At 42.6% G+C, this 16006-nt stretch overlaps 1 protein-coding gene across 2 annotated transcripts in view; it reads left to right on the top strand.

Annotated features, from left to right (window-relative positions):
- The first annotated feature begins 825 nt into the window (after nucleotides 1–825).
- Nucleotides 826–16006, top strand: part of LOC136430479 (ectopic P granules protein 5 homolog) — a 42939-nt gene continuing 27758 nt past the window's right edge. For both annotated transcript variants that reach the window (XM_066421140.1, XM_066421139.1), the window contains exons 1-18: nucleotides 826–882; nucleotides 2187–2272; nucleotides 2707–3421; nucleotides 3858–3992; nucleotides 4469–4633; nucleotides 5300–5522; nucleotides 6021–6148; nucleotides 6717–6919; nucleotides 7451–7562; nucleotides 8068–8182; nucleotides 8767–8920; nucleotides 9522–9674; nucleotides 10243–10397; nucleotides 10786–10937; nucleotides 13575–13715; nucleotides 14280–14444; nucleotides 14906–15028; nucleotides 15468–15736. In XM_066421140.1, the coding sequence (XP_066277237.1) occupies nucleotides 841–882; nucleotides 2187–2272; nucleotides 2707–3421; nucleotides 3858–3992; nucleotides 4469–4633; nucleotides 5300–5522; nucleotides 6021–6148; nucleotides 6717–6919; nucleotides 7451–7562; nucleotides 8068–8182; nucleotides 8767–8920; nucleotides 9522–9674; nucleotides 10243–10397; nucleotides 10786–10937; nucleotides 13575–13715; nucleotides 14280–14444; nucleotides 14906–15028; nucleotides 15468–15736 (3236 nt within the window). In that variant the 5' untranslated portion in view covers nucleotides 826–840. The remainder of the gene's footprint in view (nucleotides 883–2186; nucleotides 2273–2706; nucleotides 3422–3857; nucleotides 3993–4468; nucleotides 4634–5299; nucleotides 5523–6020; nucleotides 6149–6716; nucleotides 6920–7450; nucleotides 7563–8067; nucleotides 8183–8766; nucleotides 8921–9521; nucleotides 9675–10242; nucleotides 10398–10785; nucleotides 10938–13574; nucleotides 13716–14279; nucleotides 14445–14905; nucleotides 15029–15467; nucleotides 15737–16006) is intronic.

Genomic DNA, 16006 nt, shown 5'->3' with positions numbered 1-16006 from the left:
TTGACGTTAACACGGTTGTGGTCAAACTTGTGCCATTGGAGGTCGAGCGTTTCATACTTCGGCTTACGTTTAAGCTGACCCTTGGACCTCAACAGTTAACGTTAACACCCCGCCAAAATACTTTTCCAACGGAAATTTCTGATTTGTCATAATTCTTTAATGAAGGGCGGCCTGATTTGTATGATCTAATGGTCTCTAATTCTCATCATTTCAATAAGGAAAGAAATCATACTCATAGCGTCTCGTCATCTATTAAAACGAACCAAACCAAACCAAACAGGTGGTGACATGCCAATTATTCTATATAACGTTATAGAATGGGCCAAAACTCTTCTTTCTTTTGTTTTGCGATCCCAAATCTTGAAAGAAATTCATTCATAACTTCTGTGGATATTTTCTGCACACACAAATAAGCTGGTCGAAGCAAACTAACACCGCACATACTCGGTTGAATAAGCAGTTAGCGTGGGTAAAACTAGCCTGAATTCAATCAAGCCTCCTGTGACCGCTCGCCGCCCTGTAACGGCCTCGGGGGGAGAGAAACCCCCGGACCGTGAGCTGGAGTTTGCGTTATACAGACTAGGGTAAAACATGATGTCCTTGATGATTCGGAGTAATATCCAAGCAGATGTTGGGTGAAAAATCAGTGACGACTTTGAATAGTTTCTGAATGCCCAGCTGCTTCTGGGTGACTCTCGGAGAAGCCGGGTGTCCTGTGAAAACGTACCCATCTCTCACCCAAACATCTGCTTGGATATTAGATTCCGAGCTAAAAATAGATTCTGTCATCTGAGAACCCATGACAAAGTTGCTGTAAGGGTCAAAGGTTACATAGACAAAATGGCGGAGGCAGAGCGAAAGCCGCGGTCGAGAAAAACTAAGGTTCGTACAAGTTGATTTTAGGACGGCACAGATAACATTGGCGTTAGCTGCGAAGCTTAGACAACTACAAGATTACCGTGTTGACGATGCGATGTTTCGATCTTTGATATTATGTAATTTTGTAGAGTTATACGGTCTAGAAGTGTGATCGTCTCTGTGATTTTTGCATCAAACTTCGTAGCCTATGTTTTGCAAGAGTGACCGAAAGTGGTTCACTGTTGTCTTTTTGAACAATCTGAATTGAAGGAACTACCATATGTGTTTCACGGTATTCTTTTGTCATGTTTAGAAGTGGCTACTCTCGGCTTAAGTGAAATGATTGAAGAAGAAGAAAAGGAAGATAAATTATGGCTTCTTTGTCTTGTTGTCTTTTGGAGCAGACGACAGTGTTCTTGAGTTGGGGGGCGTTAACGTCATCTGTGGGGAAAATGAAGAAAAATACGATGGTCTAGACACAGTTCGATGTGATCTTGATGCTCCACTTTAAAGACATAATGACCTAGCTGTAAAAGAAACCGAACTGGGATTAGGTTTAATCTTTTTTTCGACCTAGAATTTTACCCAGAACTCCCCTTTTTCTGACATAAACAGTAAGATAGATTCTTCTGCCCAAAGATGGTATTGATATTTCATAACACTTGCTATTATCTCCTTAAATGATAATACACATTCAAAAATCATAGCAAAATTTGATGTTATGTTCAACTGTATCTTGTAACTGAAAAAAATACAAATTCACCCTTTGCTGGAGTCATCCACATGACATGTCCAGATAGGATGTCATGTGACTTGAATTACAGCAACAACATCATTTATGCAGGACATGGCAACAACTCTTTTGTAAAAGCCCAAAATGCTAAGTAGATACAAGTGTATAGACTGATAATAAAATCAAAGATAATTTGTGAAATATCTTTAAAATATTTAGTCTGAAAATACAAAGGATTCACAGGACATAGTGCATGTATTTGTTTGTTTGTATAACCAGTGAATTGTAAGTTTTTGTAAGCTGTGTGTAAGACTGGACAGATTGGTTTTATCCAGTCACACTTGGAACAACCCCTTAAAGCCTACACTTGTTGATAAGTGTGGTGGATACTTAAACATGCTTGAGCTGTCACAGGCTCTCCTCAAGTAAAAAAAGATAGCTGTTGGAACCTGGGAACCTTATGGATATGATAGATGAATTTACCTAATACTACAATATCAGAAATGATGGTTTGATTGAATCAAAAGTCCACATGTAAGTGTTAGTTTACTGTGCTGACCATGGATTGATTACATGTACCTGTACATGTTCCCAGGTCAAGACCAAAGTGACACCCACAGCTCCAGTCATTCGTGTCTCAAGAAAAGATGACTCTGCAACTAGACAAAGACAGCTGGACAGGTTTGACTCTAACTATTCTTTGTATTTTGAGTGTCTTTGACTAGGAATGGCTTTATATGTCAAAAGTATCTCTATCCAATCTCCAAGCAGCTGTAGGTTCTGGAAGTTTTGCTGCATTTTGTATGTCTTTGAAGTGGTCCATCTTTCAATCTGGTGAACAGGAAAAAAAAGCGCCACTAGAAAGGCGTAGAAAATGCACCAAAAAAAACATGCTTAAAACATGCGAATTTCTACATTTGTATGTACAGACTGGCAATCTAGAAGACCAATAGCTATGCTTAGATAAATGGTGATGACCCAATTGAGCAAGCACACAACAATGTTGGCTGACTTGATCAGTGTCTTTGCCGACCCAGGGCCATCAGGCCATTAAAATGATTAAACTTGTCGAACCCTCACAGTAAATGTTGGATCTGTTGTTGTCTGTCCTCCAGCACTGAAGGAGCAACAATCACCTCAAAGCCTGAGAATCATCCAACCAGTATCACAGAGGAAAACAGAACTGTGCCAGAAGACATCAGTGAAGAACAGGTAGAAAATAAAGACAGTATTACATCCATACAAGAGCAGGACACTAAAGGTGTAACGACTGGAAATGAAGACAAAACTGTAACCATACAAGAACAAGAAACAGGTGGTATTTCATCCCTCAAGGAACCCATAGACACACAAGAGAATGTACAAGCTAATCTTACTTCTGAAGAAATACCACCAAAACCTGCTCCAGACAATATTCCTGATGAAAATCCTCTTGAACTACAAGACAAGGACACAGACATTAGCAGTTCCAATCAAGTGACAATCCCAGAAGAAGTAGACATACAAGACGAGAAACTTGAGCAAGTTGAAGAGGAGCAAAACCAAATGGAAGATGCCGTGACAAAAAGTGCTGCTGATACCCAAACTTTCCAACCAGAAATCCCTCAAACTGATGTTTTACCTAGTGATGAACTCAGTGAAGCTCCTAGTGAGGAAATGTCAATGCCCACACATAGACCTGATGCTGTGGTAAAGGAGGAAAGTAGAACAGAAGTGACTACAGAGGACACCCAGGTAAAAAGTGCAGTCAACTTGACAGAAGCACAAGAGGAAGATGACAGTGTCCAAAGTGAACAATTTCCAGCAGCAAGCACAGATGCCTATTCCATGGTAAGGTAGAAGGTTGCTAATTTTTGTGTTTAAGTAATATCAGTTAGGATAAAATTAGGAAAAATTTTGATAATTGGCATGTAACGTCGACTCTCATAATTCTGCCAGGTACCTTTATATTACTATTATTATAAGACCACCACATCAAAGAAACAGTGTTATCAAGGCCTTCTCAAGAATGTCTTGAACACCTGGATATCTGTAATGTGCATACCTTGGGGATTACTGATATGCTACATTAATATATCTCTTAAGATTCACCTTTTTTTGATGTGGTGGTACCCTGCTGTATGTCTGTGATTCAACAATACAGTGTTGCCAAACATGTTCCTTACTGCTTAGTTCCATCTGTGAGACTAGAAGGGTTGCAAAGCATTATAGCTAAATTGGTGAAGTATGCCATCTCTGATTACCTTGTGTTTTGTTTATTACACAGTCCGTAGAAGAAACCCACAGTGAAGATATTCTACCCGAGCGTTTTGCCCAGCCGCTAACTGAAGAACAGCTGCAGAGTCTGTATGATAATCCCCTACTCCCCCAGCTGGAGGAATGGGTGGACTGTTTCTTACAGGTGGGCTGTTGCCTTGCTATTTCATCCCTTAAGTTCCTGTCACACAGTCAACAAGCTTTTGCCAATTTTGTTGATCACCACAAGGTTACCAGATTTTGAAATCAACAGAGGCTTGCTTATCATTTTTGCATGAAAATGTGCAATTGAAAGTGTAATATTTGACGGTGCTCGGGCACCTGCAAACATCGGGCAATCCCGAAAAATCGCACAATCATCGCGATTGTGAGACTGAAGGGGTTGTAAATCTGTAAGAGCAAGGGGACGAAGGCATCTGCCGTCTCTAACATAAGTCATAGTTTTTGTCTGTATAGCCTGCTGCTTGCACCTACAGACAAAAACTAAGTATCAGCTACATATAAGGAATTCCTAACACCTACCAAGGAAGCTATAACCTCCTTGGTAGGTGTTAGGAATCACTTGTAAGTGGCTGATACAACTTGCACTGATGCGCATGTACAAATCAAACCTCCTTACAGCAAACCAATCAGAACAAGCATGAGTTCTACCAGCTGGTGCAGCAGTATTACCGCAGCCGGGTCAGCCTCGCAGAGGTGCAGGCTGGAATCACCGACCTACAGTCCCGACAAGAACAGCTAGAGGGCCAGCTGTGGATCACCACTGACCATGTGGTAACAGCGCAGGTAGGTCAATAGGCAACAAGGAAATTTCAGCATGATTACGGTAAATGTAATTGCATGGATAAAATGATAACAGGTTCTTTAATTTTTTCTCTCACCAGGCTTTTTCACTAAAACAGAACCAAATTTAAGAACTTACGGTGTCCACATTCTATATGCAATGAAACCTATGCTAGTGACCATCCCTGTATGAAGACCAACTGGTTATTGCATTTGGCATACGTGGCCTCTTTGTGGTGGTCCCTTGTATTATTTGTCCCACTGACCCAAGAATTAACAATCATGTCTGTAGTGGCAACCTGTCTACTGTTACGTAACTTTCCTCAGGTTTTGACTTAGTTATCACTTTTACTGCATTGATTGATTGATTGACAAGGTTGTTCCTATGACAACAAAAACTTCATTTGTTGACTTGATTGATTGACTGATCAAGTCAACAAATAAAGTTTTGCACCAGTCAGGTTTCTGTTGTCATGGGAACCTAACTAACTCAAATTCAAAACCTGAGGAAAATGACTGCAGTAGACACTACAGACAGGAGTCTTAATTCATGTTGACAATCTGAAGCTGCACCAGTAGTAACTTCATAGTCATACACTGACTTGATTGATTAACAGTGTTGTTGCCATGACAGCATGAAGTTCATGTGTTGACTTGGTTGATTGACAGGGTTATTGCCATGACAACGTGAAGGTGAGTCAGACCCAGAACTACCATCAGGTGGAGCTGTCTGGCGTGGCATGCGTAGAGCTGAGCAGGGTCCTGCACGACACCCGTGTGCAGGTGCACGAGATGTATGCCCTGGCCGGCTACTCCGCCATGCTGTGTCGGCTGCAGGTGGAGACCTACTTGCACCAGGTGCTGAGCTCCGGCTGTACGAACCCTGATACCTGTAAGTACCGTTGCACATCTTATTGTGTTCTCTTATTTTGTACAGTTATGTGAATGCATAGCAGCATGTAAGGCAGAAGTGGTGTAATAGGATGATTGGAGAATTGGAAGTCTGGTTTGCCTTGTTTATCAATAGTTTTAGTCCACAAGTTTCTCATCCTTAGTGAGGTGTAATCTCCTAGCAGCTTTGGGGAGGGAAGAGCATTCTTGCAGTCAAGCCTCCCTGTGAGTACCATAATTCTACTCTCATCTGTAATCTCAAAGCAGATGTTTGTAGAGAAGAGTGTTTTCTTTTCCTGACTGCACGTGTCGTGACAGTCAATCCTCCCAACATCTGCTTAGAGGTTACATCTCACTAAGCATGAGAAATTTGTGGATAAAAAAACTATTGATAAACGAACCAAACCGTATTTCCAATTCTCCAGGTATCCTATTACACCACTATTCAGAGCAGATCATCTTTCATTAGAGTTTTCTTATTTCTGTTTTCTTGCTCTAGTTGACCCCAGCCTGACAGCTGAGCGGGATAGAGTGCGCAGCTGCATCAGTGTGCTCTTCACATTCCAGCGCAGGCCAATCAGAGACCAGCAATTCCTGGAGGACACTCAGAAATGGATAGAAAAACTAGTATGTTGAGCTGTGTCCTAATATCACGTTTTCCTATACCTGTAATTTGTCAATTAGTGTATTTGCTGATGAAGTTGTACATGAATCTTTTTTCCAATTAGATTACCAAAAATCAATGTTGATTTCCAATGGGCTGATTATACTTTGAAACCACTTGCCAAGTTTGTGGTTTAAGTAATTTCAATGTTTAAAAACTGTCGTTTACAAACTGGGATAATGTATTGTGTTTATGTGTCTGTAAATCAATAGAGTTGCAACCTAAATAAGATATAACACAGACAGAGTACATTTTGCACTAAGTGGGTATACATGCCCCTTTTCGTTAAGTTGTAGGCAAGCTAAATTTCTTTTGATTTGCTGTTATCCATAGGGAAAACTTTTTTTTCTCTGCAGTTTGTAGAGAGACTTCCACATTTTGCCTAATTGACTGTCTGACTGAATGTATTGTAATGCGTAGGCAGTCCTACATATACAGTGCATGCAGGCCCTGCTGTAAGTCTGGCTGAAGAAGAGTTGTTCTAATCATAAAACAGGATGTATTATTGAATCCATTGTTATTTCCTGCCAGTGTTGCTGTCTCCTGACTGCGGCCACCTTCCATGACCACCTGTTCCTGCTGAACCACGTGCTACGCTGTCCGTCGGGGGTGGGCGCCTGGGCTGCTTCTCTCATACAAGTGCCTTGTCCTTTACCGGATGATGCCACCGACCTGGCATCGGCTAAAGTACACCAGTTTCTGGTCATGCTGGCCACACTCTTCAACCCCATAAGGTATGACTTTCACATGGATGGGTTATGGACCCAAAAGGGTGTCAGGGTTCAAGCTGGTTTAATATGGGTTCCATTTGTTATTTGTAAGGAACGTTGTTGTTTTTTGTGCCCAAGTATGGGGGGCTACATGCCTCTTTCCTGTAAAGCATTATAAGGCAAACCATTTTAATTTCCTGTAATTCATAGAGAAAGTCTTGGTGTCTTACAACTGTCTTACACCCTGAGCTAGCAAAAAAGCATTTGCCTTACTAGATTTGGAGGACAACCTGCTTTGACCTTAGGCTTTGTTTAATCACTTTTTTTATCTTATTGTCACATCATAAACTACTTCTCATTTCTTTCTGTCACTTCTCTATTTCATTTTCGCTGTTGTTGACTCTTTAGTATTTGGAAACAACAGTTACAGTAAACACGAGGCACAACATGACAGTGTATATTTGTGAGAACTTGACCTCAAAATTATTCAGTCATATTAACAAACCAGGATGTTTGTAGTGCTGCTCCCCCTAATGATACTATTTTGAACTGCAGGAGTAGACTGGAACTTCTCAAGCTGCTGAAACCGGTGCAAGCAGCAGGACAGACACAGGAACAAGCCGACGCCCCGCTCAACTGGACCTTAGTAGATGAAGGTGGAGAGGAGGTCAGTGTCACTTGACTATTTATTTTCATGACCTTTATTCTAAGGCTTGTCAATCTTCATGATAGAAACTTATCAAGTCTGTAAAAGAGCTGACTGGCAAAATATGTTATAGAGAATACTGGAAGCTAAACTTTGTTTATGCTTCAACTCTTTAACTTGAAATATAATGTGTGTGTCTATTTGTGAACTACGTAACCCAAGAAGTCGTGGATGTATCTTTATGACATTTGGTATATTGGTAGGTATTAACTAAATGAAGAAATTGTCAGATTATGGACCCAATAGCAACTGTCCATGATACTGCAGCAGTACTTTGGGTTTTGACATCTCATGTTCTGGACATGCTATGGTCATGATTTATAAATGGTAGGGATAGCTCTTGTTTTTAATGTGACAGTCTCAGGGTATCTGACAACATGAGAGTTGATGTTATCTTGATGAAATCTATTTTGCTATCATACTACCAGTTTGTGATTTGTCTTGTTGTTGTTTTGATTGTCTGCAGGAAGATGACTCAGCTGACACCTGGGCACTTCTCCACGAGAACGACCTTGTCATGTTACTACAACAGTTCCCCTTCAACAGATTCTTCTGTTACATCATGAACGTACATCTCTCAGGTAAGGTTACTGCTGGTTTTGTTCTAACTGGTTTTTAGCATGATTCATGTTGATCTACCGGTAGTATAGTGGTGCAATGATTACTAGTTTCTCATATGTATTTTTAAAGTGCAAGTAAGATTACAAGCCTTGTTGTACAGTACAATGCAATCTAGCCCTCGGGTAGATGTATTTTATTGTGTATATGATGTATGACAATTAACCAGTTTACTACTGACTCTGCCTCAAGATATGAAAGTCTGGGTTTTTGCATGCTACTGGTATAGCCCCTATGACACATTCAGGACCTTCCACAACTTAACTCCCGAACACTCCCCAACCGAGGTCACGCTGTGTTGGGATTAGTCTGGAATCCATCCTATCCTAAGCTTGAAATTGTTAAGATAAACCAAATCTTTCCATTTTTTTTGGATTTAAACTAAACATCATTGTTTGTAAGCTGACACATGTTGCAAATATTTAAGACTATCTCTATGGAAAAAAAGTAGTTGAAAATGTATTATAATTGATATAAAGAGTATTCCTTTTGCAGAGAATGAAAATTATGTTGTCCACTTATGACATTTGTATGAATGTTCCCTCAGATTCCGACATTGTGGTGAGTGATGTGACAGAACAGCACATGCTGTGGATATTTGCCCTGTGTTCCACACTGGTCAAGCTGCTGAGTGAAGGGCTGAGGAACTTCAACAGGAGTCGCTACAGACAGTTTGTCAAACGGCTTGGGAGGCTCGTTCGGTGAGAGATTTTATCTTCCTAGATATAACTAACAGTGGATTAGACCCCTAGGAGCCTGTGTGGCCCAATGGCTATAGAAACAGATGGGCACTGCCTGTATGAACTGAAAGGTGTGGAAAGGATTTTAACATCATATTGTCTGATGTTGACAGGGGAATTTCGTCACATTTTGGGGCAACCCACTCACAAAATCAGTCGTAGTGCTCATTGCACAAAAGCGTGATCTTAACAAATGAAGTATCAGTTTTAAAAAAACATACAGTCATGCTTTCCAGTGAAAAAACAAATAAAGGTAATCATTAAGAAACAACATACATATGATCAGAGAAAATTTCTGTTTCTTTGTGTGGCCTACTCACATTTAGTAACCCTGGTGCTCAACCCATGAGTGTATGATCAAGCGATATTGTTGTAAAGCAAAATAAATAAACTTTCCAATGATATATGATATAACGCAATGGATGAAGTAATAAAAAAAGACTTGATCCATCAAATTTTTGTGTTGAGTGTATAATTTACACACATATATGCATCCATCTTGGTACCCATGATTTTCAATAAGCCATTTGTAAAAGTAACCAAATTTTCCCTGTATCTCCAGTCACACGATTCAACATGTGTCAGAGGTGTGGAGGCTGTGTAAGGGGCGATTGGAGCATGCACAAGGAGATGCACAGCTGCCCCTAGGGAAACTCCAAGTGGAATATGACCACTTCTTCTACCGTTCGGTAGTGTGCATTCTATCTGCACCCAGGTAAGACATTGTTAATCCAGCCCAAGGGAGCGAAGTAGTATATATGTCTTAATTGTCTGTGTGTGTGTTTGTGTGTGTGTGTGTGTGTGTGTGCCTCTGTGTGTGTGTGTGTTTGAGTGTGTGTGTGTGTGTGTAATTCTGCAGTACTGTTTCTCTATGATCTGCCAGAGAGCACTCATCAACATCTGAGAGTTTGCAGTACAGTCTGCCATCTCATAATTGATATGCATACATTGCCCAATTAAGTTGCAGTTGTAAAATCCTTCATCATGTTTATATAATACAAACTTCAGTAGCACTGCTTCTCACATATATCATATCACCGCAAACGGAGTGAAGTATTGTTTAAAAATGTGCTTGCCTGTCAGTCCATTTGTATGTTTCTGCAATGCCCAATATACACACAATGCAGCCGGATTACAAATCAGTATGGGTAAGGTGGTATTGACATCTGCCATCTCTGATTGCCTTCAAGTTGTTAGAATCGAAGAGCCTTGACTACTATGACAACAGTTTTGCCCTTGATCATGACCTCACCATGTTGTTGTTGTTGTTGTTGTGTGCGTAGGGTGGGGGCGTTGCAGTTCCTGTCGGACCTCCCCTACCAGCAGCTGTCACATACCATGCAGTGGCAGCTGCTGTGGCTGTTACACGTGGACACCGTCCAGGACAGCCCACCTGAGGAGGCCACCACCATAACACAGATCAAGGCACTGTTACAAGGTGGGAATAAAACTGCATATTTGTATATAAAGCAATCCATTCTCAGGTTTGGAGTCCAGTATAGTCCAAATACATATAGATGCTCAACTAGACTCTTCAAATCTGTAAATGTATAGATTTCCGAGCTTTAGTAGTAGAACTCTATCCCACTGTACCATTGTTTAAACTGAATGTAGACTTCTGAAAAAGACCTCTCATGACAAAAAATTTGCACAGTAGGTTTGAAAAATAGGCTCTGACAATGTTGAAATGTTGGTTATTGCGGTTAGGCAGGTTTGAAACAGGTACATGCACTCAGCTAGTAGTTTGGATTTTAGATTGCTTGTATGTGGCTGATAAGGTGATGGAAAGTGTTGATCAACATTACCTGTTGTGTTTGTCTGAATAGAGAGTGACATGATGGTTCAGATGGAGGACAAACTGTGTGACCTGGAGCAGTCGGAGGCCATCTTTCTCCTGACAGCGTGCACGAACATGGCGCGGAGTCACACGGGCGCAGACAACGCCTTTGTGGACATGGTGGTCACACACCTGTACCAGGTAGGAAACTTTTCTCTTTGAACAAAATTCCAAGACTGAGACATAACAGAAGTGTAAGATTGAAACATGACAGAGATTTTCAAACTTGCATCTTATGTTTACCCTACATTGATCTCATTAGGTTACAGAGCAGTTGGTTTATAGATTTACATGTTAATTAGGCCTCATCTTTATTTACTCCCAGGAAGTGAAGTACTGGTATAGTTTTTTGCTTGTCTGTCTGTGTGTCTGTCTGTCTTTGTGTCTGTCTGTATGTGTGTCTGTCTGTCTGAGTATATGTCTGTGCATGTGTGTGCGTCTGTGATTATCAATATACACAGTACAGCATTGCAATACATCCTCAGTGCTGCTATTTTTGTCTGTGGGACTGGAATGATCACAAAGTAGTATGGGTATAAGGTGTGAAGTCTGCTATCTCTCATTATAGTAGGATTGGTCTGGACCAATCGTAGGGAATTACGCTGGAGGAAGCGACCTCTGACCTCCGCTCGTGCCGCCTCTATTCTGCGGCATCCGCCGTGCTGAACGGCGCGGCTGGGCTCGCCTTCGCTCGATGTTCCAGTCGGAAACTTTCCCCTCTCGAGCTGCCATAAGCATTTCAACTTACCGTGCGGCGTCCCCCAGCTATCGAGGCGCACGAACCTGCCAGGAAACTTGCGGGACGCCGTCCTCGTTGGGCCCAATGCGGACTCAGACAGGGCCGCGGTGTGCTGAACTGCCGTAGCGTGCAAATGGACTCCCAGTAATGTTGCCCACACATGGATTCGCAGTCCTAATAAGTTAGAGCCCCACCCGGCGACTGATTCCGGCTGTCTCTACACTGTCATGTAATCCGTGGCGGCGTCCTGAAGCGAGTTTTTTCTTCACCTGAGCCGGGGACTGCACACCCGTTCCTGCCTGATCCTGAGTTTCGGCCACAATAACATCCACACAGAGAGTCTACAGCGATCGGAACGACAGCCCCCCTCCCCACCACCCCACTTCACGCCATTGATGCGGGGTCTCGCGAGACAACCGCGGGACTTTGGCAGCCATCTTTCTTCTCGCGACGAGCTTCCATGAGCGGTCCTTCCTCATCGCACGCCTTTCCCTCTTTTCACCAGTATCTACACGGACTACAAAAATGCAGTGGGCATCTACAGCAGCGTACTCAAGACTTCCAGGACCCCCATTCCACGTCGATGCGACTTAACTTTCCGGGCCGACCTGGAGTTCGCGGCAGTGCCCTGCAGCGAGATCGTCACCAGCCTGGGATCACGCTGCGCATTTTTTGACTCACTTCATTAGAGTAGAGTAGATTAGAATAGATTAGATTAGTTTTGCATAGAAAGATTGACAGTGCAACAAAACCAGCTCCAGCTGCGTACCGAAGACTCCCAGCGCCCGCCCATGGCCTACTTCACAGTACTAAGTTAGAGTTCTCCACGCCAACGCACCTTTTCCGGCCTGACTCTACGCTGTTCGACAGTGCCCGGTGACGTTCTGCGGTGCATCCTTCACCAGCCCTGGACTGTTTTTGTTTGAACTCGATTATCTAGCTACTCTTTAAATTAGTTTTACCCTACCACTACGGCTAACTACATTTTCTGCTACGCGTTTTGGGGCCCTCATTACTTTCGGCTTGGCCGTTGATGTCTTTGTACAACCGATAAGCCTCTACTATGGAGCAGTTTCACACAGATTAAAGACATCACATGCCCCAAACCGCGTAGCTCTCTCCTTGCATTGTCTATGTGTACGTAAGTGTAATTATAGTAGGATTGGTCCAGACCAATCGTAGGGAATTACGCTGGAGGAAGCGACCTCTGACCTCCGCTCGTGCCGCCTCTATTCTGCGGCATCCGCTGGGCTCGCCCCTTGGCTCGATGTTACCACCATCCCGCCCTTGCTGCTATTTCACTTCTTTCAAGAATGTATAAAATTGTGTAACTTCACCAACACTGTACATAATACACTACAGTTTGTATTTGCCAAGACCACAGTCTTTGGCCGTTGATGTCTTTGTACAACCAATAAGCCTCTACTATGGAGCAGTTTCACACAGATTAAAGACATCACATGCCCCAAACCGCGTAGCTCTCTCCTTGCATTGTCTATGTGTACGTAAGTGTAATTATAGTAGGATTGGTCCAGACCAATCGTAGGGAATTACGCTGGAGGAAGCGACCTCTGACCTCCGCTCGTGCCGCCTCTATTCTGCGGCATCCGCTGGGCTCGCCCCTTGGCTCGATGTTACCACCATCCCGCCCTTGCTGCTATTTCACTTCTTTCAAGAATGTATAAAATTGTGTAACTTCACCAACACTGTACATAATACACTACAGTTTGTATTTGCCAAGACCACAGTCTTTGGCCGTTGATGTCTTTGTACAACCAATAAGCCTCTACTATGGAGCAGTTTCACACAGATTAAAGACATCACATGCCCCAAACCGCGTAGCTCTCTCCTTGCATTGTCTATGTGTACGTAAGTGTAATTGCATTGTTTTTGCAAGCAAGATTACACACTTCTCTGCTAACTTCACAACTAAGTAATATGCTATATAAGGCAGCAATAGTGCTGATAGTTGAACATGCAATGTAGCAGAATGGCATTGTGAGACTGTTGTCCTGCCTGCTTTGCTTGTCCCCCTACAGGTGTGCTATGTGAGCTCCAGAACGCGTGAGTTCTGTTCCAAGGTCGGTCGTGAGCTGCTGTCGTCCATATGTCTGGTCCACCCCAAGGCGTTGTCCACCCTGCTGGAGAGAGTGGGCAGCACCATGGACCATGTCGGCCTGGTCAGTTCAATATATCTGTACCACTGTAGATCGCATTATGATATAATATTAAAGAGTTAACGAGAGATCATCTTATTAATAGTAAACATTTGAAAAGTCAGTTGGGCTTCTGTATAATCAGGTACATTTTCTGAGTCAAACTCTATATTTCCACAACTGCCAAGTGCCAACCATCAAATGAATAATTGTACACCTCATCAACAAATGAGCAGCTCCTTGCATTACCAAGTGCTACTTAATGTATGTACTTTGTATGTGTACATGATTGTGTACATTACTTGTACATGTAGTTCAAATCCTTCCCACACCTTTTAGTATATATTCCACTGCTCGTCTCCAGTTCTATTGGGTCGCACTTATTGAGGCTTAAGTCCACTGGTAGTGCCACATGTTCAACTGTCATACTCTTCATTCATAAGTGCTGATCATGAGTGTTAAGCATGGAGAAAGCAATATGCCATCTCCCAAATGCAGGACAAACAGTCTATCCTCTAGGCCATTAGCACAGGTATAGTACACGACTGTATAGTAAACAGTTTGTACATGCCTTTTTGTTTCTTTCAGATGTCCCTGTATCTGTACAAAGAGATGCCGCTGCACCTGTGGCTGCCCCAGTCTCCTGACATGGTCCTCCTGGAGACCTGGTTACTACAGTCTGAACTACACACACCAGAACACAGGCTGGCAAGGCTCATAGCTGCCCAGCTCAACTGGGGGACTAATGCCCAGGTACTGTCAATCTTGAAATGTTCCCTATAGGTATATTTTAAAATTTATGTTTTTTCTGGTAACGTGACATCATGACACCACAAGTCATTATTGTACTGCAGAATTGTTTCAACTCCAAACTTAAAACACTGCAAAAATAAATTATGTGTGCCATGTGTGTGTGTGTGTGTTTGGGAGGCTCAGATCCAACAATAAATGGCTATGAATATGATGAATCTAATTTCACGAATTAAATGGGATGGATGAGTTTGACTTGTTCTAACAAATTAAACCATGCATTTTGATGTTGAAAGATGATTATCCCTTGTACAATGTAAGTAAGTTCACGTCAATGAACCAAAAGCTTTTAGGAGAGATTTTAAAGGACATCAGTCTCTTTATCGTGATTTTTGCTCCTGTTCATGTGCAAAATAGACAGAATAATAAAAACAATCATACTATCAATGATTGTGTTTTCTCAGGGAGACCGCCTGTTCCTCCCCCTGGAGCTGCACAGGTGGATGGGTCTACTCCTGACTCAGGTGTCCAACCACTTCATGTACAACAAGGAGCAGGCAGGACTCATAGCAGCAGGCATCAAACAGGTCTGAAAATACTCTACATGGCTGGGAGTTGTTTTTTTTGGCTGTACTGCATTATTGGCAAACGGCCTTTGGCCGTAATATACCAGTTTTGTACACTTGGTACAAGCGGAGTAAGACCAGACTGATAGGTTTGATACCATCACACCGGAATGGACCTCTACTACTCTTTTCGATAAGTGTGGTGATTTCTTTAACTTGCTTGACGAGTGGCTCTCCTCAAGCGTGGGACGTCCATTTAACATCCTATCCAAGCGACTTTCCTAACCAAAGCTACAGCATAGAGTGAGGAAATAGGACTGTAAAGTGCCCTTAATTCCCAAGGGTACCACTTTGGGACCTGCTAGGGATTTGAAAGGGCAGTTACACTATCTACAGATACAGAAGATCCAAAAAGGAAAGAATTATCTTGGTCTGACCACTCTCATCTCTGTGTCTCCAGGTGACTCAGCTGGCCGCAGCTGCCCGCTTGACGGTGGGCCCTGACCAGCAGCTGACCTCCTGGCTGTGGGAGGTGGCCCTGCAGCTCAGACTGCACGCCACGGAGCAGCCACAGCCTGCATTGTCCGCAGGCACCATCGCACAAGCAGTCATGGGGGACGTGCCCAACTTCACAAACGACTCCTCCCTGCAGCATCTACAAAGGGCTGTGAAGACCGATATGCCCATCGCTTTGTACATTGCGCTAGCTATGACGTCTGTTGGCCATGAGTAAGCTCCTTTTGTTTTTGTCAGACCATAGCTGTGCCATGAGCCAGACATCAAAAAACATTGTGGTCATCTCAAATGTTACTGATTATGCATAAAGGTGATGTAAGCTTTTAATTTCCATTTTGTATCATCCATACATACATGTAGGCATACACCTGCATGACATGTATAAAATGGTATGTCAAAGAATCAGCTTGTAGATAGATGATTGATTTGACCATTTCCAATGTTAATGCACATTCTGTTTTTATCCATTGTTTCAAAGAATTT

Source organism: Branchiostoma lanceolatum, chromosome 3, assembly GCF_035083965.1.
Source record: "Branchiostoma lanceolatum isolate klBraLanc5 chromosome 3, klBraLanc5.hap2, whole genome shotgun sequence".
Classification (NCBI taxonomy): domain Eukaryota; kingdom Metazoa; phylum Chordata; class Leptocardii; order Amphioxiformes; family Branchiostomatidae; genus Branchiostoma; species Branchiostoma lanceolatum.
This window is presented reverse-complemented; position numbering and strand designations above follow the sequence as displayed.